Source organism: Eulemur rufifrons, chromosome 2 (assembly GCF_041146395.1).
Source record: "Eulemur rufifrons isolate Redbay chromosome 2, OSU_ERuf_1, whole genome shotgun sequence".
Classification (NCBI taxonomy): Eukaryota; Metazoa; Chordata; class Mammalia; order Primates; family Lemuridae; genus Eulemur; species Eulemur rufifrons.
In genome coordinates, this window is record NC_090984.1 from 67,976,941 (window position 1) to 68,003,648 (window position 26,708).

Genomic DNA, 26,708 nt, shown 5'->3' on the forward strand with positions numbered 1-26,708 from the left:
GCTTTTCTCATGAGGAAGTTGCTCATGAATTTTCATTCAAAATAGTAAATTAGTGTCCACAGTTTAATATGTTTAGAGTGGAAAGGGATTCTACATGCAACTGTGCATATCAGATTTCATGTCTGGAAAGCTAAATTTTATTCTTTAATGATATTATGATTGGGGTAGGTGCCACTGTTATATCTCCCTTCTGTGCTTACATGCCACATGGAGTAGAGGATGATGGGAAATTCTGATCTATTATTAGTATTTTATTTCGGTAAAATACTCAAACTATATTTTTGCAAGATTTTGTTACCATTCCCTTTAGTGTCTTTTGAAAACCAGAGACAAACTTCCCTAGGCAAATGATGTGAACAGTGAACACTTAGCGAATATTTGGGGAAAGAATCAATATGCTAAAGAAGCTAGGAAAATTGGATCATTTAATAGAACTCCCAACATAGACAAGGTGGTATTTCAAGAACCAGTCTGGTGTTTTTAGATGTTAATGTGAAATGAACATTAAGCATACAAAAGATGGATTCTTAAATGTCCCCCCCCATATATATGTATGTATATATACACACATATAAAAATTACTGGGCCTTAGATAGAAAAACTGCAAGCACTTTTTAGTGTTTTCTTCAACCAATAATTGCTCTATTTTGATGATTTCTTAATTCGGTTGTCTATTTTCATCAAAATTCCGTAGTGGCCCAAGCTGAAACCTCATATATTCACACACATCTCCCATTGATTTCACTTGGGTGAAACTTTATCGTTTAAGCAAAGTTTAAGTTGAAATGTTGAGTTAATGATGCTCACTTTAAATACCAAAGGCTGAATGCATTTATGTATTCAAACACTTAGCTAGTCAAACATAACTCCCATCAGGGTTTAGAGTAAGGATGATTTCTTAAACTATTTCAGCCTCACAAGTAATATATTGCCATCCAATCTGCTGAAAAATGATACTAAATAAGCTTGTTAGTATTTTATTTATTTGGTGAAAAGCCCTGGGATCTTTTTTAACCTTCAAAAGGCAGAGTAAAATGGTGGGTGAGCTGTTGAGAAATACTTTTTGCAATTACTCATAGTAGTTAAACCCAAACTTAGAAATAAACACTAAAGAAAAAATTGTACACCTATTTCTCTGTAGCCTTGTTTCTATCCCTATTAGATTTGTAGACTATAAAATAAATAAATTCATAATTCTATATTTATCTAACAAAAACTTACTTTGAGTTAGAATACTTTTTCTCCCTATAACATGATTAAACTTTTAGACCTCCTAAAAGGTTATACCTACAACAGAATATCCAACTCTTCTTGTAAACCCATTTAAGGTCAAGTATATGCCAATTTCAAGGAAAACTATCAAGAAGAATACCACTTTGGTGATGTGTTTGCTTGATAACACTTTCATAGAGAATGTAACAGATTTATAGAGTACTAAAATGGTATGCTTTTAGACCTTTTAACATCTAGGAGATTACAAATGAGAGTGAATGAGTTGACACAAACCTGAACACAATTACAAAGAAAATTTTATGAGGAAATCTCCTCCAAAAGACTAGTTCTTAAGATTCTGAGCTATTTGCCACAGTTTCAATCATCTCTCTCCCTCCAAAAAAGGGAGACTAAGGCATTTGTCACTAGAAATTCAAGAAAAGAACCGGGTTCTAAATTCAGCTGATAGAGTTAGCATTTTTTTCATGAGCATACAGAACCGTTAACCAGTTCTATGCTACCCTTGATAAATTCACTCCTCTTTGATCTTTTGTGTTTTCTTGTATAGTAGCTAGCAGTTTCCCTGGACACATTGTCTTTTATAAAATCACTTGAAAAACACACACCTTTGCAGGAAGTATAAACACAAGAAAATAAACTATGTCCTTACCAATGTGCACATTAAAGTGTAGTCATTTCAGAAGCTTTCAAAAGGGCGAACAAAGAAATTCAGTAATTTATTTCTGATTTGTTGCAAAGTTACACGTTTGATTTCACTGAATTTGGATAACTCTCAGGTCTTTTCCAATTTGAAAATTAACACATCGTCAAGAATCTAAAATCAGGCAAAAATGCTTTAAACAAAAAAGGTTTTGTCTACTGTATTGAGACTTTGTGAGAATTTGTTGTTTAGGATGTTGGTGCTGATTCTATGCCAGTGAAACAAAATATGGTACCAAAGCATTTACTGTATCTGACAAATCAAATATCAAACCTAAATATTCTCAGCTAGGATGAAAACCACCTGGAGAAAGGGTAAGTATCTGTGTTAGGCTTATCTGTCACTAGCAGGTCTCCAGTGTAGACTGAGGAGTCTTAGGTACATGTAACTAGAAGAAATGGCTTTTGTTCTAAGGCCCTTGTTAATAATAGAAAAGAAATGGCTCCATAGATATAAAAGCATGGTAAAAGTCAGTAAAGAAATTTCCATGATTTTGAGCATTTTATGTTTCTCTCTATAGTTTTTACTTATTTAAAGTCTATTCGTTAATAATTCTCATTTTCATAAACCTCCTTTAATTTCACTGTGGAAAAGAGGAGGAGGTGAAAGGCATGGGAAGACAACTAACATTAAGTGAGCATCTACTACATATACCATTTTAAGTAAGCAAATGTGCCGTTGTCATATAGTAAAGACAAAATATCACCTACAAAATGAGTGAGGGAGTCTGTCCATGTTGCACTGGTTGCTTTGGTACTAGCATTTGGGGATGAGATACTATTATCTCTGTCAAATGCTGCTCCTCTGAAGTCAACCTTGCCCCTACTGAAGGCTTTGGTTTCATCATCTACATTCATTTATCATCATTCACCAAGTACAATGCTGGATACTGAAGACGCAAACATAATAAATTCATCTCTTGCCTTTGAATTGCTTAGTTATGATCAAAGTTCCTTTTTCTATCATACACATATGTGAAATGAAAACAAGTTTCTTTATTTTCCCTTGCTGATTGATAGTTTTTATGAGACAGCCTACAGTCATACTTTCCTAGAAAAGAAAGAAATAAATTTGCTTTAAGATCAGAGTTCAGCCTCTTAAACACATTATTGCCTCCCTAATAAATTGACATTGTCTTTAGGAAATAATCTCTAGGGATCAATGCTCAATTTTTTCAGATTTCCTATTCCTCTCCACTCTTTTCTCCAAGATGGCATTTGAGCACGGTTTTTTTGTTTGTTTGTTTTAGGGGTTTATATGATTTTGTGATTCTGGGATGCAGTGGGGTCTCCTGGCTTAAAACAGTGCTTGGATACAGGCTGGCTGGGTTTATTAAAGTGAGTCTTGTCGAGGGCATTATGAGGTTCTCCCCATGGAGGGCTATGGCCAGCGTAGCTTGTGTTGTTATCTTTTGGTGTGGTCAAGCCCCTGTAGTATTTCTTGCTGACTAAGTCTCATCTAGGCCCTCACTGACCCTGCTAGCTCTCTGAGATCTGTCTCCAGAGGCCCACCTGGGTCTTGTTGGAGGAGTCTTGGTGCCTATGTTGCTGTGGTAACACCTCTGTAAAGTTGACTAGCTGAACTCTCAGTAACTTTGGAGTGTCTTAGAGAGATGAGAGAACAGGGTGGCAAAGGGGTTCTAACTAAAGCTCTCTCTCTCTCTTTGACTACAACATCCCCACTCCAGGTTATTGTGGGGACACTTTGTAAGGCAATCTCCTCCCGGAGTTCCTTGCAGGAAATAGAGCTGACATCCCTGTGCTTTTGGCTTTTCCTTCAATCTGTCTCACATACCTCCTCTCTGGGTCGTAGGCCAAGAAAGGGGAGAATACCTATCTGAACACAGCTCTTCCTACCTTTATTTCCTTCTTACTCTCCAAATATAATGAAGTAGAAAGGGTGAGCTTTTTCTTTCCTTTCCCTTTTGCTTTTAATATTTCCCTGAATTATACTCTCCTAATTTTATGGGTGGCATTTTACCTTTCCCCTATCTTTATGATTAAAATATGGGAGGGTGAAAGGAGAGAGAAATGGTGACCATAATTCAGGAGGTATTTCTAAATGGTTATACCTGTCACATAAGCAAACATTCATTAATCATTCCTTGTTAGTCACAGAGTCAATAAAGGAAACCCGATGATTATTTTTTATTTGTCCCTGTTGCAGTGGTTGTTTTGATTTTTTTAGTATTTTGAAATGGGATACTAGATCAGATTTCACATGTATGCTGGAAGTCCTTGCTACTCAAAGTGTGATGTAGGGACCAGCAGTGTTGCTAATACTTGTTAGAAATCAGAATCCCAGGCCCCACCATAGGACAGTCACTGAATTAGTGCCTTCATTTCAATAAGATCCTCAGCTGCACTGTATGCACATTTGAGAAACACTGCTCTAGGCCACCGTAGCCTTACTGAAGGTTTCAGCTACATCAACTGTACCCATCATTGGCATTCAGTAAACATTTATTAATCATTTCCACATGTTAGAAAATGTTGAGCCTTGCCCTTGGGTACTTATGGTCCTAATCAAGGATCTTTATAATTATGGGAAAGTAATTAAAATAAAATAGACAATTCTAGATCTAGTTTCTTCCCATCACCAAGCACACCTTAATATTTTTTGACAGATTTATTAAGATTAAATTATACATTATAAAAGTGAGTGTTCATTTTCTTGGAAAGCAATCATTTAATGTATAGGGATAGAAACATTAGCAATAAAATACTCGATTGATACATTCAGATTCATACCTGAGCTTGCGGCTTCGTTAGTACTGATAGGGTTTTGCTCAGTTACAGTTTGACAAGACTGTAGGATTTCTTTTAGGGGGGATGATTTTTTTGGGGAAGGACAAAGTCATGGTTTTTTATCCTGCACTTTCATTTTCTGATCACAGTGTGTTAGAAGAATCTGGGCTTTACTTATTCACCAGGCTTTCAATAGAGAATCACATTAATCCTTTTAAGCTCCTTATTCTAATGATTTATTTTGTTGAAAACTATAGTGATCCTCCTTTGAATTTTAATTATCTCTGGCTATTCAAAGATTCATTGTTTTGACTTCCTGTCCTTACCTTTGTTTCCTACATGTCTGTGGGGAACACCTGTCTAATACTGGATCTGCCACTGGTTCTCACTGGCTTACTAGAGTCACTCAAGCCTATCTCTGAGTATTCAGCTGCAATGCTGGCTACTCATCCATGACAATAAATGTAAGATATATGTTTGCACAGGTAGGCAGATAGACAGCAGAGGGACAGATAAATTATTAAGTTATTTCCCAGTGAAAATATTTTGGATTTTGTGATCATATATCCAAATTAGTTAAATTAGTATTCTTTTTTTTTGTGGTTTTAAACAACACATATTTATCTTTTTATTTTTTAAGGTGTATGTTTTTAATTTTTTTATTTCTTATTTCATCATATTATGAGGGTACAGGATATTGTTATATATATTGCCTTTGCCCCACCTGAGTCAGAGCTTTAAGCATGTCCATCCCCCAGATGGTGTGCACCGCACCCATTAGATGTAAATATACCCATTCCCTCCACCCCCCTCCCACCTGCCCAATACTGGATGAATGTTACTACTATGTGTACGTAAGTGTTGGTCAGTTAATACCAATTTGATGGTGAGTACACGTGGTGCTTGTTTTTCCATTCTTATGATACTTCACTTAGTAGAATGGGCTCCAGCTCTATCCAGGATAATATAAGAGGTGCTAGATCACCATTGTTTTTTGTGGCTAAATAAAACTACATGGTATACATATACCATATTTTATTAATCCACTCATGTATTGATGGGCACTTGGGTTGTTTCCACATCTTTACAATTGTGAATTGTGCTGCTATAAACATTCTAGTGCAGATGTCTGTTTTATAGAATGTCTTTTTTTCTTTTGGTTAGATGCCCAGTAATGAATGGGATTGCTGGATCAAATGGTAGTTCTACTTGTAGCTCTTTGAGGTATCCCCATATTACTTTTCACAGAGATTGTACTAGTTTGCAGTCCAACCAGCAGTGTATGAGTGTTCCTATCTCTCCACATCCACGCCAACATTATTGTTTGGGGACTTTTTGATAAAGGTCATTCTCACTGGAGTTAAATGATATCTCATTGTGGTTTTGATTTTCATTTCTCTGATGATTAGGGATGTTGAGCATTTTTTCATATGTTTGTTGGCCATTAGTCTGTCTTCGTTTGAAAAGTTTCTGTTCATGTCCTTTGCCCACCTTTTTGATAGGGTTGTTTGTTTTTTTATTGTTGATTCTCGTGAGTTCTATATAGATTCTAGTTATCAGCTCTTTATTGGATATGTAACATGTGAATATTTTCTCCCATTTTGTAAGTTGTCTGCCAGCTCTCACGATAGTTTCCTTGGCTGTGCAGAAGCTTTTTAATTTGATCAGGTCCCATTTATTTATTTTTATTGTTGTTGTGTTTGCCTTTGGGGTATTATTTATAAATTCTTTGCCTAGGCCAATGTCTATAAGCGTTTTTCCAACATTTTCTTCTAGAACTCTTATAGTTTCATGCCTTAGGTTTAAGTCCGTTATCCACCGTGAGTTGATTTTTGCAAGAGGTGAAAGGTGCGGATCCTGTTTCAGTCTTCTACGTGTGGCTATCCAATTTTCCCAGCACCATTTATTGAATAAGGATTCTTTTTCCCAGTGTATGTTTTTGTCTGCTTTGCCAAAGATTAGATGGCTATATGAGGATGGTTTTATATCGTTAGTTCTCAGTTCTGTTCTCCTGGTGTATGCCTCTGTTCTTGTGCCAGTACCATGCTCTTTTAGTTACTATAGCCTTGTAGTATAGCTTGAAGTCTGGTAAATTGATGCCTCCCAATTTGTTCTTTTTTGCTTAAGATTGCTTTACTATACGGGGTCTTCCCTGGTTCCATACAAAGTGTAGAATTATTTTTTCTAGATCTACAAAAAATGATGTTGGCATTTTAATAGGGATTGCATTGAATCTGTAGATAACTTTGGGTAGTATAGACATTTTAACAATGTTGATTCTGCCAACCCATGAGCATGGTATGGTTTTCCACCTGTTTATGTCCTGTGCTATTTACTTCCTCAGTGTTTCATAGTTCTCCCTATAGAGGTCTTTTAGCTTCTTAAATATATTCCTAGGTATTTTATTTTCTTTGTTGCTATTGTGAAAGGTACTGAGTCTTTGATTTGATTCTCAGTTTGACTGTTGTTGGCATTTAGGTTTTTATAGTATTCTTAGATGATATTTTGTATTTCTGTGGTATCAGTTCTAATTTCTCTTCTTTCATTCCTGATTGAGCTTCTAAGAGTCCTTTCTTTTCTGCTTCTCATTAATCTAGCAAAGGTTTGTCAATTTTATTTTTTCAAAGAACCAACTTTTTGTTTTATTAATCTTCCATATAGTTTTTTTAATCAATTTCATTTAGTTCTTTGTTATTTCTTTTCTTCTGCTGGGTTTCGGGTTGGTTTGCTCATTCTTTTCCAGTTCTTTGAGATGATTCATTAGATTGTTTATTCGTGATCTTTCTGTCTTTTGGATGTAAGCATTTATGTATATAAATTTTCCTCTCAGGACTGCTTTAGCTGTGTCCCACAGATTTTGATAACTTGTGTCTCCTTTATCATTTGGTTTAAAGAATCTTTTGATTTCCATCTTAGTTTCCTCTTAATGCAATAATCATTCAGCAGAAGGTTGTTTAGTTTCCATGACTTTGTGTAGAGATGAGAGTTTCTGTTGGAGTTGATGTCTAATTTTATTCCACTGTGGTCTGAGAAGATGCATGGCATAATTTCTATTTTTTTAGATTTGTTGAGACATGCCTTGTGCCCTAGGATATGGTCAGTCTTAGAGAATGTCCCATGAGCTGATAAGAAAAAATATATTCAGTGGTTTTTGGGTAGAATATTCTGTAAATGTCAGTCAGGCCCATTTGTTCTAGAGTTCTGTTTAAGTCCATTGTTTCTTTGTTTATTTTCTGTTTGGAGGATCTGTCCTGTTCTGTCAGAGGGGTGTTGGAAGCCTCTGGCTATTACAGTATTGCTGTTTATCATTTTGTTTGTAGGATTTGCTTTATGAATCTGGGTGCACCTGAGTTAGGTACATAAATATTTAGAATTGTTATGTCTTCTTGTTGAATTGTACCTTCACCATTATATAGTGACCATCTTTCTTTTTCATTACTTTTGTTGATTTGAAGACTAAGTTACCTGAACTCAGAACTGCTATACCAGCTTTCTTTTGGCTTCCATTTGCATGAAATATTTTTTTGTATCCCTTTGTCTTGAGTCTGAATGCATCCTTGTGGGTTGGATGTGATTCCTGAAGACAGCGTATACTTGGCTTATATATATTTATCCATTTGGCCAGCCTCTGCCTCTTTATTGGCAGTTCAAACCATTCATATTTAGTGAAAGAATTGGTAAGTGAAGCAGATTTCTGTTTATCCTGTTGAGTTGAATGTTATTGCTGTGTTTTCTCTCTTGAGCCATTATATATCTGGCCTTTGACCTTTAGCTTTTGGTTGATTTTACATTGGTTAGTGTTAATTGTGCTGATCCATGTGTAACACTGTTCTGAGTACTTCCTAGAGGGCAGGTCTTGTCTTGATGAATTCCCTCAGTCTTTGCTTATCTGAGAAGGTCTTTCCTTTGTATAAGAAACTTAGTTTTGCAGGGTATGAGATTCTAGGCTGGGCATTATTCTGTTTGAGAAGAGTGAGAATGGGGCTTTAGTCTCTTCAGGATTGTAAGGTCTCAGTTGAGAAGTCTACAGTTAGTCTGATATTTTGTCCTTTGTAGGTTACCTGCTTGTTTCACCTTACGGCTTGTAGGAGGGCCTCTTTCATGTTTATTTTGGCCAATCTGAGGACTATGTGTTGTGGTGTCTTCCTGTTTGCAATGGATCTCCCAGGAGTCCTTTGAGCTTCTTGTACCTGGATATCTAGATTTTTAGCAAGGCCAGGGAAATTTTCCTCCATTATATCCTCAGATAGTTTATCCAATCCTTGTGTATTTTCTTCTTCACCCTCAGGGATGCCTGTGATTCTCACATTAAGCCTCTTCACATAATCCCACATTTCTCATAGGCTTTGCTCTTTTTTCTTATTCCTCTGCTCTATCTCTGCAACTGACTTATTTAATTGAAAGGTGTTATCTTCAATCCCTGAGATTCTTTCTTCTGTTTGATCTACCCTATTCTTAAGGATTTCCACTATGTTTTTGTAATTCCTTGAATAAATTCTTCATTTCCAGAAGTTCTGTTTGATTTATCTTTACTATTTCAATTTCTTTTCTTTTTTTTTTTTTTTTTTGAGACAGAATCTCACTCTGTTGCCCAGGCTAGAGTGAGTGCCATGGCGTCAGTCTAGCTCACAGCAACCTCAAACTCCTGGGCTTAAGCGATCCTACTGCCTCAGCCTCCCGAGCAGCTGGGACTACAGGCATGCGCCACCATGCCCGGCTAATTTTTTGTATACATATATATTTTAGTTATCCATATAATTTCTTTCTATTTTTAGTAGAGACAGGGTCTCACTCTTGCTCAGGCTGGTCTCGAACTCCTGACCTCGAGCAATCCACCCGCCTCGGCCTCCCAGAGTGCTAGGATTACAGGCGTGAGCCACCGCGCCCGGCCATACTATTTCAATTTCTTTAGCGAATTTTTCTTCCAAGTCCTGGATTTTTTTTTGTGTGTGTGTGGTTTCTTTGTGTTGGGTATCCATTTTCCCTTGCATATCATTGAGTTTTCTTACAATGCATGTTCAAAATTCTTCTTCTGTCATTTTAATGTTCTGAATTTGGTTGACATCCATTGGTAGAGAGCTAGTATTCCCCTTTGCGGGTGTTATTTCAGTTTGATTCTTCATACTTCCAGAGTTCTTTCACTGATTCCTTCCCATCTTTATCAGCTTTTGCTTCTTACCTTTAGATTTTCATTTAGATAGTGACATGCTCAGTTTAGTCTCTGAGCCAGTAGGTGGTGTTTGTGGGTGCAATTCGACCATACCCCAAATCATGAGTCAGTAAATGCAGTAAAAGGGTGTGCAAATTGACCTCCTTGTCAGTAGGTGGCTCTTTCTGGGAGGAGCAAGTGCAGTGTTGTTTTGGGTCCTGTAACCAGCTCTCATTCCTCTGGAGAGGCACTCTAGTGCCTTAGGTGGTTGGTGGGGTCCTGGAACTTCCAGGTGTGTTCTTATTCTCCACCTCAGCAGGGGGAGGTGGAGGAGTGAGGCTGGGCAGGGATGGGTTGGGTGAAACTGCCCTCAAGCTCCATAAATGCTGTTAGCAGGGGTCAAAGGTTTGTTCTCTGATTCTGGGCAAAGTGGCCAGGGAGGGACTGAAATGGCCCCACTCAGCCAAAAATCTGCCTGTGGAAGTGAGGCTGTCTGAGACCCACAGTCTGGAGCAGGCCTCACTCCTTTCCACCCTTCCCTATTCCTCTGTTTCTCCCAGACCTCTGCCAGTAGGCAGGACCTCAAGCCAACAGATCTCCCCTGACTGTGATGCAAGCTGGGAGGTTCCCTGCCCAGGATCACAGCCTGAGCTGGAAGCATGGCCTTCCTGTGGGAGGAGGGTTGCCCCTCAAGCATGATGTAGCTAGGACGCGCTCTGATCTGCTCCTGAAGGCACACACATCTCAGTAGACTAGTTCACAAATATCTCTTCTGTGTCCCTGGGCAGTGCAATCGAGACCTGGGTGTACAGGATCTGGCCTGTAGGCCTGCCCCTGGGCCCTGGAGATCAATCCCTGACCCTGCCAGGGAGAAGAGTGCTGGTCTCAAGTCACCCACGAGGTGCCCTAGCTGGATCAATGTCTCTCTGCCTTGGGATTTGCCCTGCTCTGCTGGAGTCACTAGGCAAGCAGTACTTGGGAGGGCTAGCAGATTGGGAGCTCACAGTCCGAGTACCCCTCAGTCCACTACAGGGCCTCAAAAGGAAAGATCCTGTTCCCCGAGGATGCCTCCAGGTGGTGGCTAAATTGTCTCTCTCAGCAGCTGCTGGTAGGAGAGGGGAAGGGGAGAATGAAGCAATATGGCACCTGCCAATCAGCACGGGTCTGTGAGGTGGGAGGGAGCTGGGAGCCTGATGCCCTGTCTGCAAGAGGCTTACCGCTCACTGGCAGCAGGCACCTCTGGCCTGGTGTTGGCAGGTCTCTCCAGCAGCTCAGGAGCCCACCAGCAGTCTGGGATGCAAGGGAGGGGAAATTTAACCACTCTACCTACCCTTGTTGCTGATCTCTAAGCCTCTCAGGCTTTAGACCCTGCTGATGCCTTTCTCCTTTCAGTTCTGCTCCACACACTCTTCCTGTGGACTCTACTGTAGTTTCAGGTACCCTTCCTTCTGACCCTCATCCGATCTATGTTTGTCTGCCTGTTTGTTTTTTTTCACTTTCATCTAAAATCTGTCTTTCTTGCAGAGACACTCTGGTTGGCGGTTTTTCTTGTCCACCATCTTCCAAATTAGTATTCTTAATCATAAATCTATTGGAGTATAATACCTATGAAAAATCTAGTAGATGAGAAAGGGGCTCAAATTTTGAGGGTACTGTTCTTCCCCAAAATTCTGGACCATGTAACTTTCTACAAGTTATTAACTGTCCATATCTCTTAATCTGTCAAATGACAATGCCCTTTTTCAAGGACATAGTAGTGGTCATTTTGTTCAAGTGCTGCAAATCCTCAGAAAGGGTTAGCAAATGGAAATATGAGCACTGGAACTGCATGTTATGTTTTCAAAATCTAAGAGGTGACTGTGTTACAGGCTTGGTTCCTATTTTGCCCACTGTGTAACAACAGAGAGCATTTTCCCCTTCTCTTTTCATAGTTATCTCTAAGAACATTGTGGGTTTTCAAGAATATATTATTCTAATATGAGGTTTTAACTACTATGCTGTATTTATACATACTACATTTTGTGCCTTATCTTTAGGCTTCTGGACTTTGATTCAGAATATCAGGAGCTCTGGGATTGGCTGATTGACATGGAGTCCCTCGTGATGGACAGCCATGACCTGATGATGTCAGAGGAGCAGCAGCAGCATCTTTACAAGGTTAGAGCTACCCTTCCTGCCTTTACCTTGCTGTGGAAGATCTGATTAGCCTGACAAGTCTCTCTCTCTCTCTCTCTCTCTCTCTCTCAGGATATCTTTTTGTTCATTGTATGTATCATGGTGTCTATTAGAATTCCCTTCCCTGTCCCCAAACTCATTTCCATCCCTTGTGTGCTGACAGGCTGCACCGACATCATAATTGCAAGAAAGTTCCCTTTATCACATTCTATTTGGTGTAATTCTATAGAACGACAAAGATTTATCTTCAAGATGAATAGCAATAAATGAAACTGCATTAATAAATAGACTGAAACAAAACAAAGGATAAATGGACTGGTAACATTTAACAGAATGTGTTGTGATTGGAGCACTCAGGTGGATTCTATCCACCCCTCAGATCTTCCCAGAGAAAAAAGAAATTTGCCTTCGGTTTGGCTTGCTGCTGCCAGGTTATAAGGCTCACCCAATTTAATGTTTATTAGTGATACATAGAGCAGACATTGTCATATTAAGTCAATACATTTGCATGTGATTTAAGAAAACTGGCTGGGAACTCATACTGATTGCAGACAATCCATCTAATGACTATCTATATTGTTTTTCATGTCTGCTAATTCACCCTTAACCTAGTGTGTTTTACCAATTCTACTTCAATAGTCTTAGAAGTTCTTATAAAACAATCGTGATTTTGAATGAAAAAATGGTTGCAAGATTCACAGTGCCTGAAAAAGCTGTCAGGGAGGGAAGAGGGACTTTCCACTGAAATATCAGACTGCAGTAAATCTTCCTCATTTAGGCAATTTTTATTGGAGTAATTCTGACAGTTGTCATCCTTGAATTGCTTTGAGCATATGGCATATTTCAAAGAGCAGATTGCAAATCATAAAAAATAAAATTAATAACTAACCACAGAATCAGCAACAGTATAATGACAAGAAACAACTACCCTCTAGTTTTTTAAAATTTCTTACAGAATAAGAAGTACATTCAAGGTCAAATAAAAGTTGTCTTCTTCCTTCTCCAATTTTATCATTTTAAGTTACTTTTCTTTAATAAATAATTTTAACTTTTGACTCCCCTATAAAGAGAGATATTTGTACTTTCTAAGGATGTGGTTGACTTTAATTACTGTCCCCTGGGAATCTTCTTAGTAAGAGAAGATATAAGCTCCCCAGGGACTCAACAAATGGGGACACTTTACTCTCTAAAAATTCAGCCCAACATTAATTGAATTTGTTGACTTTTAGCTGTTTCCTGTATGGATAGCTGTCCACATCAGCAACAAAGCTATCCAATATATCTTATAGCATATATATTGTTATAGTAACAGTCTCAATCTAATGTAACCAAAGCTAGGTGATTTCACATTTTATGTCAGGATCAGGAATTACATAAGAAAAATGCCTGCAAGTCTATATTAATTAGTGATAGAAAAATATTTTATTCTTCAGACTTAAGCATTAAAAATTGAGCCAAATAGGAAAAATAAATATAAATAGTTACCTAATCTTAAACCATTATCTCAGACTTTATTGCACTCATGATACCAAATAATATTTTTTTTCTTTTGGATACATTTTGTATTTTGCACATAGGCCACTATTTTTTTCAGAAACAGTGCTATTCTTTGTCAAAATCACATCCATATAATTTACATCACAATTAATAGGAAATCATCGAACAAAAAGTGCAGTCTCCTTTTCTTGTGGTTTCCTTGTAAGTGCTTTGCCTGAGAATTCCCATTCTGGCACATTGAAGGCCATTATGCCACCCACTCAGTACTTCTGAGTTATAGTATTTTTCCAAACATTTTCTGTACTGTGGTTTTTCATCTGTGACTCATGTCCTGTCACCATTCTTTTGCTTTTAGGAGCTCAGCATAGCTCCACTCATTAGACTAGCACTAACTTTGCATTTGGCTTATAAGCAAAATTAAAGATTGAGTTTGAAACCAAGAGTAAATGCCACAGGTCTATAGGGTCTTTCTTTATGTATCCCCCCAAATTATTCCAGAGGTTTGGAATCCTGTAAAACAAACCTGAGGATATTGACTAAGAAGTCATTTAGAACTTGGGGTGGTTCCTGAACTAGAAAAACTGATGGGGGAGAGTTAATTTCAGGTCTTCCCCAAGAATGCCCAGGGATTTCCAGGTTAGGTCAACATTTTCAATATCCTATTCCTTTGTTCTAATCTTCTTTTCCAGGAATCAACTGAAATCATGCATTGGGGGAAGAGCGATTTGTAGAGTATTGATCATAGGAATCCCTGAAAAAGTAAAGTTTCTCAGTTGGTCCCCAGGCCTTCCTAGACTTTAAATATAATTTGAGACACCTTAATAATTTCTAATCTTTATATTTATTGGCCCCCAAATAGACCAATGTTTTATTAACATTTCTTACAAAGAGCACTATTGATATTTCGAACAACACAATTTTTTGTTAGCTTGTGGGACTATCCCTTGCACTACAGGAGATTTACTATTCATGTTCCCCAGTTATAACAATTCAACAGGACCCCCAAGCCATTTCACATTTCTAGTCCACCTCAACCTATCTATATCATCTTTATTTCTTAAAATACTTGTAGAATACCAAGAACAATGCCTTGTTCTTGTGCTCTATATATTGTTGAACAAGCACCTTACATGGTTGATACCAAACTAACTACACATTTGGAAATGTTGGGTTGGAGAAAATCTAGTAATTTGGTAGTCAGTGAGAGTTAAGCTTATTTAGCATTTTCAACATTAGGCACTACTTTCTTTACTTTACCTATCTATTTTTATATTCTCTTCTCCACTAGAAAATCGCTTGGCCTTAACTCCTAGATATGAAACTACAGATAAATACCCCAGATTGTTTACTCAGCAGATCTCCTGAGGGGGGCACCTATTGTGATATTTTGATTACTCAAAGCCAGCAAAGCACACAAGGAACTTATAAAGGCAAAGAATTGGATTTAACAGCCAAAGAATGCATTGAGACACCTGACATAATTTAGAAACCTTAATACTACCATGGGCTATAAAGTGGATTTTCTATTTAAATCATTTCTTGTTATTTTCATATTGTTAGAAATTTAAGACCTTTTTTTAATTAATTTTAAACTGCAGAGTCTTAAGAGCAACCTAATTCGTATTAAGGACTACCCATTCCCTTCAATATGCTTTCTTCCTTATTTTGAGACAGTGAGTCATACTCCCAATGTCTCTCCTTTCTCCTTCTGTCTTGCCCTACCTCTGAATAGAGACCTTCTGTACCTATTTTTTAAATAAACATTGGCAGTATCATCACCCTAGAAAACACAAATGTAGTCCTTTCTCATTTTTTCTTCCTCAATCTGAGAATTACCTCCAAGGAGGATTTTCTCCCACTCCATCACTTTCTTTCTCTTCATTCCTCCTACCTTCCTAAGTAGGACAATTTAATTTGTCAAAAATAACCACTATGATTTTGAAAGTTCAGCTCCTATTTGGACTGGAGTTATGCAGCCAGAATTCATAATCACAGGGAACTGTCACTCTGCTGGTCTGCATGTGCATTAACTATTAATGGAGAAATATTTAAAACCCACTTGCGAAGGAAAAGCTCCATTTTTTTCATTTCTACAGATCAAAGGTGGCATTATTCTTAGGCTCGGGGAAGGTCAAGACACCTCCTCCTCCATCCTGTAAATTTTATAGACAGAATGATCTGGAAGCATTTTAACAAATGTGAGAGGTGTGGCTCAGGCTGCTGGTGTTGCTACTGTCCTGTCCTCCCCAGCAGTTACCGCTGACTTTGAAGTACTGTGAGGGTGTGCCTTGTTAGGGGCTCCTTATCTATGCACAAAGTACTGCCAGATCTCTGCTACCTAGGGAGCGCAGATGACAGAGCTCCTAGCGATGCTAGGTTGGTGTGGGGTTCCAGTGTCCAAGGGTTAATTTCAAGGGCCAAATTCAAAAGTTGCAGGCAGGTGATTATTGTTATAATTGAACAAAAGTTATTTTCAGATAGTATAAAGCTCACTAAAACACCACATTTATAGATCTTTTCCTTAAGTGAATAGCTTAGTTGCTCCTCATCAATAAAATATTATAGTCATGCACCGCATAGCAATGTTTTGGTCAATGATAGGCTGCATATGTAACAGTTATCCTATAAGATTATAATACCATATTTTTACTATACATTTTCTATGTTTAGGTGTTACAGTAATGGTAATGCTTACCATTATTTTACAATTGCCTGCAATATTCAGTACAGTAACATGCTACAAAGGTCTGTAGCCTAGAAGCAATAGGCTGTACCATATAGCCTAGGTATGTAGTAGGCTAAATCCTCTAGGTTTATGTAAATACACCCTGTGATGTTCGTACAATGACAAAATCACCCAGTACTGCATTTCTCAGAACATATTCCTGTTGTTAAGCAACATATTACTTATATATGATTTCTAAGGGGTTAAAAATGAGCCTTCCAGTTTAAAAACTGTGTGAAATAAGTACACACTTCAACTAAGACCTTTATACTTTCAGTTAACTTACACTGAATATTTTATATTTAATTTTGAAGATTTGTTATCATATGGTTCTGGTTTTTGTGAGGAAAATGCAAGTTTCCTGTATCTTTCTCCATTGGTATAAATATTATATAAACACGTCCTGTGTGTAGAATGAAAAGGACGTTCATTTTGCATAATAATATAATGGTTATTAAATAGATCAATTACATTTTTACCCTGCTATGAATTTGAGGTTGTTAATAAGAACCAACATGAAATAATAAAAATATTTTAAAATTACAAATATAAAACAGAACCAGGGAAAATGAAACAAAACTCTTCTGTGAGAAGAGTTAATATGCCTGCAGATAGACTGTAAAGTGTTATGCAGTTACTAATGATGATCCCAAAATTTTAGTTTGAGTTTCCTAGTAGTGAAAGTAAAGAGAGAAATGCGCTCATTTGCAAAATTTGCACTTTCCATGAAAAAAAAAACATATTTTCTTTGAAGAAATGAAATTTATTTTGATGCTTAGATATGAAAATATTTTCTTTTTAGGATTTTTTATATGATGGCTTAGAATGGTATGGTAAAGACATTTCTAACCATAATATTTCTTAAAAGCAAATTTCTAACCATAATACTTCCAACAAGTGAATTATTTATTTTTCTCTGGCTCTATTGCCAGGTAATGTTTAGAGACAGCTCTCACCAAAAGGTGGCTCCTTTTCATAATAGTTTGGCTAAGTGGGATCAATAAGAAAGGACATCAATATTATATATCGGCAATAATTGGAGATTATTAGAAAAATGAGAGAGAAATATGAGCACTTTTTAAAAAATAAAACAGTTAAAATACAAAGTTTGATAAAAACAAAGAAGAGCAAGGGAATAAATTAAAATCATGGGTATGAAAATTAGTACAACCTCTATGGAAAACAGTATGGAGGTTCCTCAAAGAACTAAAAGTAGACCTACTTTTCGATCCAGCAATCCTACTGCTAGGTATTTGCCCAAAGGAAAAGAAGCCATTTTATCAAAAAGACACCTGCAATTGAATGTTTATTGCAGCACAATTCATAATTGCAAAGATGTGGAATCAATCTAAGTACCATCAATTAATGAATGGATTAACAAAATGTGATATCTAGGTACTACTCAGCCACAAAAAGAAATGAATTAATGTCTTTTGCAGCAATTTGGATAGAGACCACCATCCTAAGTGAAGTATCTCAGGAATGGTAAAACAAATACCGCATGTACTCCCTAATAATTTGGAATTAATCAGTGGACACAGAGAGAAGTAAAAGTCATTGTAAATATATATATATATATATATATTTTTTTTTTTTTTTTTTTTTGAGACAGAGTCTTGCTTTGTTGCCCAGGCTAGAGTGAGTGCCGTGGCATCAGCCTAGCTCACAGCAACCTCAAACTCCTGGGCTCAACCAATCCTCCTGCCTCAGCCTCCCGAGTAGCTGGGACGACAGGCATGCGCCACCATGCCCAGCTAATTTTTTTCTATATATATTTTAGTTGGCCAGATCATTTCTTTCTATTTTTAGTAGAGACGGGGGGGGGGTGGTCCTCACTCTTGCTCAGGCTGGTCTCGAACTCCTGACCTCGAGCGAGTGATCCACCCACCTCGGCCTCCCAGAGTGCTAGGATTACAGGCGTGAGCCACTGTGCCTGGCCAAGTCATTGTAAATAAAGAAGTGGGGAGGCGGTGAAAGTGGTGGAAGTGGTGGAAGAGTAAAAACCTACCCAATAAGCCGGGCGAGGTGGCTCATGCCTGTAATCCTAGCCTCTGGGACTCCGAGGCAGGAGGATCTCCTGAGGTCAGGAGTTCGAGACCAGCCTGAGCAAGAGCGAGACCCACCCCCCCATCCCCACCTGTCTCTACTAAAAATAGAAAGAAATGATCTGGCCTACTAAAATATATATAGAAACAATTAGCCGGGCATGGTGGCGCATGCCTGTCGTCCCAGCTACTTGGGAGGCTGAGACAGAAGGATCGCTTAAGCCCAGGAGTTTGAGGTTGCTGTGAGCTAGGGTGACGCCATGGCACTCACTCTAGCCCGGGCAACAAAGCGAGACTTTGTCTAAAAAAAAAAAAAGTCATGGGAGGATGAATAGATAAGAGAATGCTAAAAAAAAAAAAAAAAAAAAAATACAAACAACAATGAAAGAATTGGTTTAGAAAAAAAAAACAAATAACAGAGAAAAGGGTAAATTTTAAAGGAACAGGGAAAACTGGTACTCTAGAGAATTTGTGTGTGTGTTACAAGACAAGCATTATAACTTTTAAAACAAATGTGTATGGAATAGGATTAGAAATTCTGATGAATAAGAAACATAGAGTAAAAGAAGAAACATGGGACATAGTTGACTTATTTTTATAACTATTGCTGCCAAAATGATGTTGTCATAAATATGAACTGATCATAGAAAACAGATTAATCGTGCTATTCCTATATTTTATAAATTCACAAATTTCAATCCTCTGAATAGATCTCTTTTATTTTGTTCTGGATCAGATTTGTCTAAATAATTTCACATGTGGCTTGATAATCCTTATGACTGAACTTGAGCTCCGAAAAATGTAATGCTAGGTAAGGTCATAGTCCAGGTCAAGTAGCTAGACTTAAAATAGCTTTTTTAGCTTTTTTTTTTTAAAAAAAAAAAAAAAAAAAGAACTTTAACATGTTGGTGTGTAGAATAGAAGTACATGTCAAAAAATTAAATTTTGTTAATTAAGCCTTATACTGGGATTTTAGTACCGAGTTTTACATCTCTACCTTGATTGTTCAAAATGAAACAAATTACTAGTTATTGAAGCAGTCAAGGTAAAAATGTACCAAATATATCAGGCACAAGAACTTAATGATAATTTTTTACCTCTTTCCTGGTAGATTAATTGTATAGCTTAATTGTATGTTAGATTAAAACTCCATTAAGATAAGAAGAATATGCTTAAAATCATTATAATATTTCAAATAACATTATCTAGTCATTTTTAAAGTGAACAGAATGGAAAAACCTCGGCTGTCTCCACTGCTTATCTAAAAATGAATTTGTTGTTCCATTTTCATTAAAGTTCGAAAAGTCCTTAGATTAACTGTCATATTAATTTGAGCTTTGATGAATCAGTATTTGCTATGAATACTTGAATATATTTTTTTTCTTTTTCTTTTTTTTCCTCTTCTTTTTGAGAGAGGACCAAACTCATCCTGAAAATGTTCAGGAGAAGAAAAAGTAGATGAATGTGGTTTCTGAGCAGTGTATGAGACACTGTTCATGCTGGAGCCTATAATTCCTACTTGAATCACTGTTTTAAAAAGAAAAAAAAAAAAAGATGTTAAAGAGAAAGAGAATAGGGTGCCAAGAAATAGTTGGCTCTGTGTGTGGAGGGGCAAGGAGGGGTAGCCCCGCCAGCAGTTTTTGTCTCTAGTGGGTGAGCTACTGTCCGGAAGGTGTGTTGGCTCTCTGGGCTGGCCTCTGAGGCATTGTGCTGCTCCCTCTCTCCCTGGCCTGGCCCGCTCTGGCCTAGAGTGGATCAAACAAGCCGTGGGGAAAGTTCCCCTCATTTGCATCACTTCTAGACAGCCCTGTCGTACTCTTTGCTGACAGGAAATCACTGTCTTTGTCACCTTTTCTCAGGGCCCTCCTTTTGGCAGAGATGGGCCATGTGACCACGCTTAATCACAACAACAGGGCTGGCTCCGGACTCAATGACATGTTTTCCTTAGCACTTCAATAAATGGGGTAGAGGAGTCAGTAGGAAATGACTACATTAATTTTAGAGTGAAAAGATAATTAACACTTGAAGGACTAATGCTACAACCTATGGAATTATTATTCAAATTAAAGTTAATTTATCAAAAACTTGTGAAAACTATCTGCCGTAATGCAACTGTTTAAAAAAATAAATGTTGAATAGTAAGAGTTGGACATACTGATGGGAGAGTGGGAAGAAGGTGGGAGAGAAGGGGTTTGGATGGAGAGGGGAGAACTGGAGGGGGGAAGAAAGGGAGTGAGGGAAATCATAGCAGGCATTAGCTATGTTTGAAAAGCAACTTAAATGGGCTAAAACTTCAACATTTGGGACTGAAGGCTGGAGCATGTAAAACGCTTACTTAGATGATATGAATAGGACACTGGCAAACAAAAGGAGCAGTGTGCTCCTAGAAAACTGTGCTTAAAGGAGTTTCCTTGGCAACAGAAATGCAGTTCCAAAAGTAGACAGAACTTTCCTCAGAAAACATACTATTAATAACAACCTTCCGGAACAACTTGGAATAATTTGACGACTTGGCAATAATAATGCCAAGTGTTCTGCAAATTAATCTAACACATAACAGTTAAGTTTCTCTTGCCTATAATTCTGCTGGACCCTACCTAGAACTCATTGCTTTTTAGTGGCACAAATGTGAAAAATGTTTATAAATGCTGTCATGGAAAAAGAAAACCAAAAGAAATGCCATTGGTCAATAATTGTATTCAGCCTTTTAGAACCTACCAAGAGATCTTAGTTTAATGAGATTTTTTTTTTTTTCTGCAATGAAAGCTACTACATTTACTATCTCATTTCATTAAAGATGCTTCCACAAACAAAACTTGGTAAAGGGTTAACAACCTGAGACTTTCTGTGATGTGAAGCACCTCTGAGGCCATTGGTTATATAAATGCAACATTCACTAAATATGTGGTGAGTGTTATTTTTAAAAGCATCATCATTTCTTGTCAGCTCAGAGAATAATCTTGTATCTACTTAGCCAATGGGAATCATTTGAATTCTCCTGAAGGCAATCCCTTTGCCAGCCAAGAGAGGTAGGGTGTTCCCCTCCTCTGACCTTTCTTGAATCTTTGGATCTAAAGGTTAAAAGTAATCAATATCTCATTGTGCTGCTTCGTTTCAGGGTAATAAGTAGTAACCATCATGTTAAAATCCAAATGATTACAGATAGCACTTAAATGAGTTGACCTGTTTGGGAGATTTTATTAATTGCAATCAGGATAATCATTAGAGTTTGCTAATAAAATTTTGGATTAAATTACAGAAAATTTAATTTTTTGAAAAATGATTTTTACTTAATTAGATGGGAATGTGCAGTGTTCCCTCCTTTGTTAAGCTGAAAGCTTTGGCTTTAACCCCAGATATTTGTAAATTCCTTTCTGGTTTCTATAAAATAAATTAAAAGAACATTTAAATTCCTAGTAAGAAAGGGCATTTGGTTCACTGCTATCTTTGGCTCCTGAACTACATAATAATATGTATATGTTTCAGGTCAATGACTTCATGGAAATGTCTCTCACCTACTTTTTAGCATTTCCTATTTTTAAGTTACTTATCTTTAGTGGTTATATTCATACTGGAGCTAATCTGGTTTGAAGCTGTGAAAAAATATAGATGTGTGACTAAACTTCACAGACAATGATGGTATGACTTGGAGATAATTGATTTTTTTTTTTTAAATAAAGAGTACCAAAGTTTAAAGATAAAAACCAGTATTATCATTGACAAATGGAAATTTTTATAAAAAGGATAAATGTTAGGCTTAATATTCCATGTAATTTTATCAGGAAGTCATTGGTAGTCATAATTCTAACCATAATGAAGTATATAAGATATATATGCTATTGAATCTAAATATTTTGTCTTTATTATCATTCTAGTTTTTACAATTTATTAGAATTTCATTCATGTATTCCTAAAGCAGAAAAGTAAGGCTAGAAAGTATCTAAATAATGTTTTCGTTATTTCAAAAGAAGTCCTTGTACCTACTCAGAATAGGTGGTGAACACCACGAGGAAAAGCTCGGCCACAGTGCGTCCACACATAAACTCAGCATTTTTTGTCCTTACCCCATAACCATGTTTAAGTTTAGAAGGAGCTAGATTTGTGGTTGTCCAAGGAACATCATTTTTAGAATATTAGGAATTCCCCAACCCAGCTGTCTCTATTATTAACTATTCATAATTCCTTTAATTCCATTCTTAAGATACATTTTTGGGAGTTAAAAAAGAATGCACTCTACCAGATGCAGATATTCTGGGGGGGGGGGGCAAATAATATTGAATTAAATGCCATTTTTAACATCTACCTTAAATGGAAGGGCATTGGGAAGGAAAGGGAGTGGGTAGAGAGAAGAAATCCAGATAAGGGACCAAAGCCAGATACTGTCTCCTTCACCATTTGATAAAAAGGGAAGTGTAATTCTGTATGTGCATGTGTGTTTGCGTGGTGTGGGGTGGGAGTAGGATGAAGGGAGAGAGATATTAGTAGTAGATATTTGACTAATATTAGTCAAATCTTACTATTTGATTATATCAGTACCCTATTCACATTATCTTATTTAATGCTCACAATGATTATTTTCTCTATTTCATACACGCTGAGCCTAAGACCCAGAGAGGTTAAGTGGCTAGCTTAAAAGATACAGAACTTGTTTCTTAATCAAATTAGGCTAGGATATGCTGAGAAAACAACCAATCCCCAAATCTCAGAGGCTTAAAACTGGAAAGGTTTATTTTTCATGCATACTATAATACATGTGTATCACAGATTGGCTATTGGCTCTACTTGGCATTGTCCTCACTGCAGGACTTAGACTAATGGAGTAGCCACCTCTTAAATATTTCTTTACTATGGAAAAGAGAAAGAAATGTTAATGGTACATCTGCAAAAAAAACATCATGGACTTGGGTTGGCTCTTTAGCTAATCATCAGACTATTCTGTGAAAGCTCCCACACTTTGTTAAGCACCTCAGCATCCTGGGTAAGTGTTGCCATGTTGAGCCTTACTGGGGCCTCCTGTATTTTGTCAGATTTGGGAAAGCTAAGGCTGAAAATATTTATGCTTTTTGGGTGATGCACTAGAGGCAGAATTGCCCTAGGAGGATTCCACCTCATGGATCCTGTTATTGCCAAAGGAAGTTACTGAAGAAGGGTCCCCATGGAGAGATACTCCATAGGAATATCATTTGCAGAAAAATCATTTTCCAGTCCTGTTGAGGAAGCAATTTCAGTGTTCAGAAACAAGGGCATTCCTAAGCATATTTTTCATAATGTGGACATTTGTGAAGCTCATACATTCTTAAACTAGGCACTTCCACAACACTCTATCCCTAATGAGGCACACTGGGGTAAGGTAAGAGGGAAGGAGTGGTCTTCCTGCTGAACCTTGGTTTATTTACATAAGACACAAAACACACAGACACACTTGCACACACATACTTATGTAAATATAAATGTGTGTATGTGTGTGTGTATATATACATATTTTTTCTTTTTCTAAAGCTAGGAAAGAACAAATCAGACTTATATCCTTATTGCTTTTGGGTTGATTTCTATTTTACTTCTAAACTTTCTTGAACCACAGAGCTCTAGCTTTTCTCCAGAAGGATATCTATACCCTCCTAAAACTCATCTGAACTTACTATTTCAGCTGTTTTCCTAAGTAATTGATTCTATATGTTTACAGACATTTGCATAAAGAAAATTTGTGATTTTTTTATATTCCCCTTGTCATCTCATTCTAGCTAATGAAAACTGGGAAGTTTATGGAAGAGTTTCACATACAGAAATGTATTTATGCACATACATTTATGTGTGTGCATATATACACACAATGTATTTATTTAATTAAAAAAAAATCTTTCATCAGGATTGAATTTGGATGAAGCCAGATTCCTTGAACCAGGATGCTTTTAGTCCTAAGACATTTAAATCATACGTATATAAATAACTATATAAAATTCCTTCAAATGTGCCAAGTTTCAGTCTGGAGCACGTCTCTAGATTATAAATCTTGGCATATTGGATTTTTCTACCTTCATTACAGTAGTATTATCCCTTTCAACACTGACAAGTGTTTCCCTGAGAAAGCCCTCTTTGAGGATAATTTAGCTGTGAGTACTTGGTTATTAATTAAATGCATATTTTTAAATAATGATGGTAGATTTCAACTCTGTAGACCAAATTTAAGAATGAATTATTATAATTTTTATAAGATTCTCCTATAGAAGGGCAGGATTCATGTCTGTTTATTGATTGTTTATTAATATATCTCCAATGCCTGGCACATAATAGAAACTCAATAAATATACGTTGAAAAACATATTTCCAACACAGCTTATTCAATAATTTAATTAAACTTTATTAATCAGAACTATGCTATCAATTCATTACTTTTTCAAGAAAACAATTCTATTTTCATGCTGTGATAATTAAGTCTAAAGCTTTGTGGTCTTCCATATTGTATATAAAACAAAAATAAAAATCTCTCTTCTTATAAAACCAAAATGCAATAAATACGGTTCTTAATACTAAGAGTACTCAGCGTTGGCCAAGTTGATATCAGGGAGAAAGAGAAAGTGGTAGGGAAAGAAAGAGGGAGAGAGAAAGGGAAGGACAAAAACACCCATGTCTGAGACATAAATGGTACAAAAATGCACAACTACTCACCATAATTCTTTGGCTAGTCACCAGCCTCTCAGACCATACTATTCTCTGATGTGTTTTTGATTATTCGGATACACACCAGAATGATTATTTATGCATATGAGGATAACATATACCATGCAAATGTAAAATCTAAAAATCAAACAATAGGTGAACATGAACAGTCATTAGAAATGGTAGGTATATTGGCACAATTTTTCTTGTACCATAGTTGGCAGGAGAGTTTATCGACACATTCATTGCCGAAAATTATGTATGACTTCAGATGAGTGTGTGTTTCTAAAAATGTAATTATGAAGGGGGTAAGAAAAATAATAAGGGACTTGGACATGGGCTGGCTCTTTAATCCAAGTCCATCATAATGAGAGGGAAAGAGGAGAGAGAGAGTCTAAAAGAGTGACCCATCTTCCCAAAGCCGTAGCTAACTAAATTCAGAATATGAAAACTTTAAAATTAAATTTCACTGCTATAATACGAGAAGAGGGCTGAAACATACTTTTGAAACTTTTCTCTACACTTTGATTTTTAAAATGTTGTACACCATTCATAATTAAAAAAAATCTTTGTATATGGTCATTTATAATATTTTTTACTTAGTGGTTGTGAACTTTAATGATTTTTAAATTTTAAGAAAAGGTTAAAAGATGTACCACTTAAAATTACAATTTGATAAATACTTCTGATGAATTCATTTCTTGGCCCTATTTTTGTCCACCTTGATATCCTTTTGGGTTTACTGTCCTCCTACTGAACTTTATCTTTCCTCCTCAGCTTTCTTCAGCTGCGACACACTGAGGTTTAAAAATATGCATGATAAACATTCCTGTCTGTATGATTTTTCTCTCCTCTTCCTCATTCTCATCTGCCTGGTGGTACTGAATTGTGGTACTGAAGACCCATTCTGTGAAACAATGGTTGTCTTACAAACCACAAGCAAAGATCCTCATGTTCACTAAACTAAGTATAAATGAATCTCCAGGGTTGAGCTAATTGAAATCTTTTTCTACAACATGGAAATTTAGCAAAAGAATTTAAATTTGGCTAGCATCTTATAATCTATGTTTTGATGATAATTTCATGCAGCTCTATCCGTCCAAGTTTGGGTTAGAAAAAGAAATAAAGTATGGAAACACTGTCAGAAGCCTTTTCTGTTTACAAAAAGATCCAGGGATACCATGAGTACTGCCAGAAATCTCATGTGACAGCCAGCTCTTTTGGGAGTTTTGAGCTCACCAAGTTCAGGAAACAGTTCCAGAAAGCTGATTGGAGCACAAAGATTTTTTTTTTTTTTTTTTTTTTTTTAATTTTTAACTGAAGTGAATAATTGTGTTCCCTGTCTGTTGTCCACACTGCTGCTCAGACCTGTGCCCTGCTGGGGTGGACATCTCCCCCGGGCTAGATGATATTTGGCACTCAATTAAATACTTTCTGAATTGAATCACCTGCTTAATGACTGTTTTCTCCTGAATATTCCAAAGTTAATCTCTTAGAGGTTTTGTATAGTTATTTAGTTCAGTGGAAAGTGAGAATTTCATTGGAGTTTCAGGACTGCAAGTGACCTCAAAAGGACCTTCATTTCGTTCCCTCTCTTTCAAGGATTGTTTTTTTATCCATTCCAGATAGGAGAGAATTTGTCCTCCATTAAAGATCTTTCCAGAGGGAATTCCACCACCTCCCGTTAAAATGTTTAACAACTTTCCCTACCCCCAAAGTCTTCTTATATCTAGTGTAAATCCCCTCTGTTGTTAGGTTTAATTATCAAATCAGCGAGAAT

General features: G+C 36.8%; 1 protein-coding gene across 1 annotated transcript in view; it reads left to right on the forward strand.

The window, feature by feature from the left end:
* The window catches only part of AKAP6 (A-kinase anchoring protein 6), a 354,014-nt gene that overhangs the window by 223,003 nt on the left and 104,303 nt on the right, over window positions 1–26,708 (forward strand). The window contains exon 8 of the mRNA XM_069464086.1: window positions 11,866–11,986. Coding sequence (XP_069320187.1) covers window positions 11,866–11,986 — 121 coding nt within the window. The remainder of the gene's footprint in view (window positions 1–11,865; window positions 11,987–26,708) is intronic.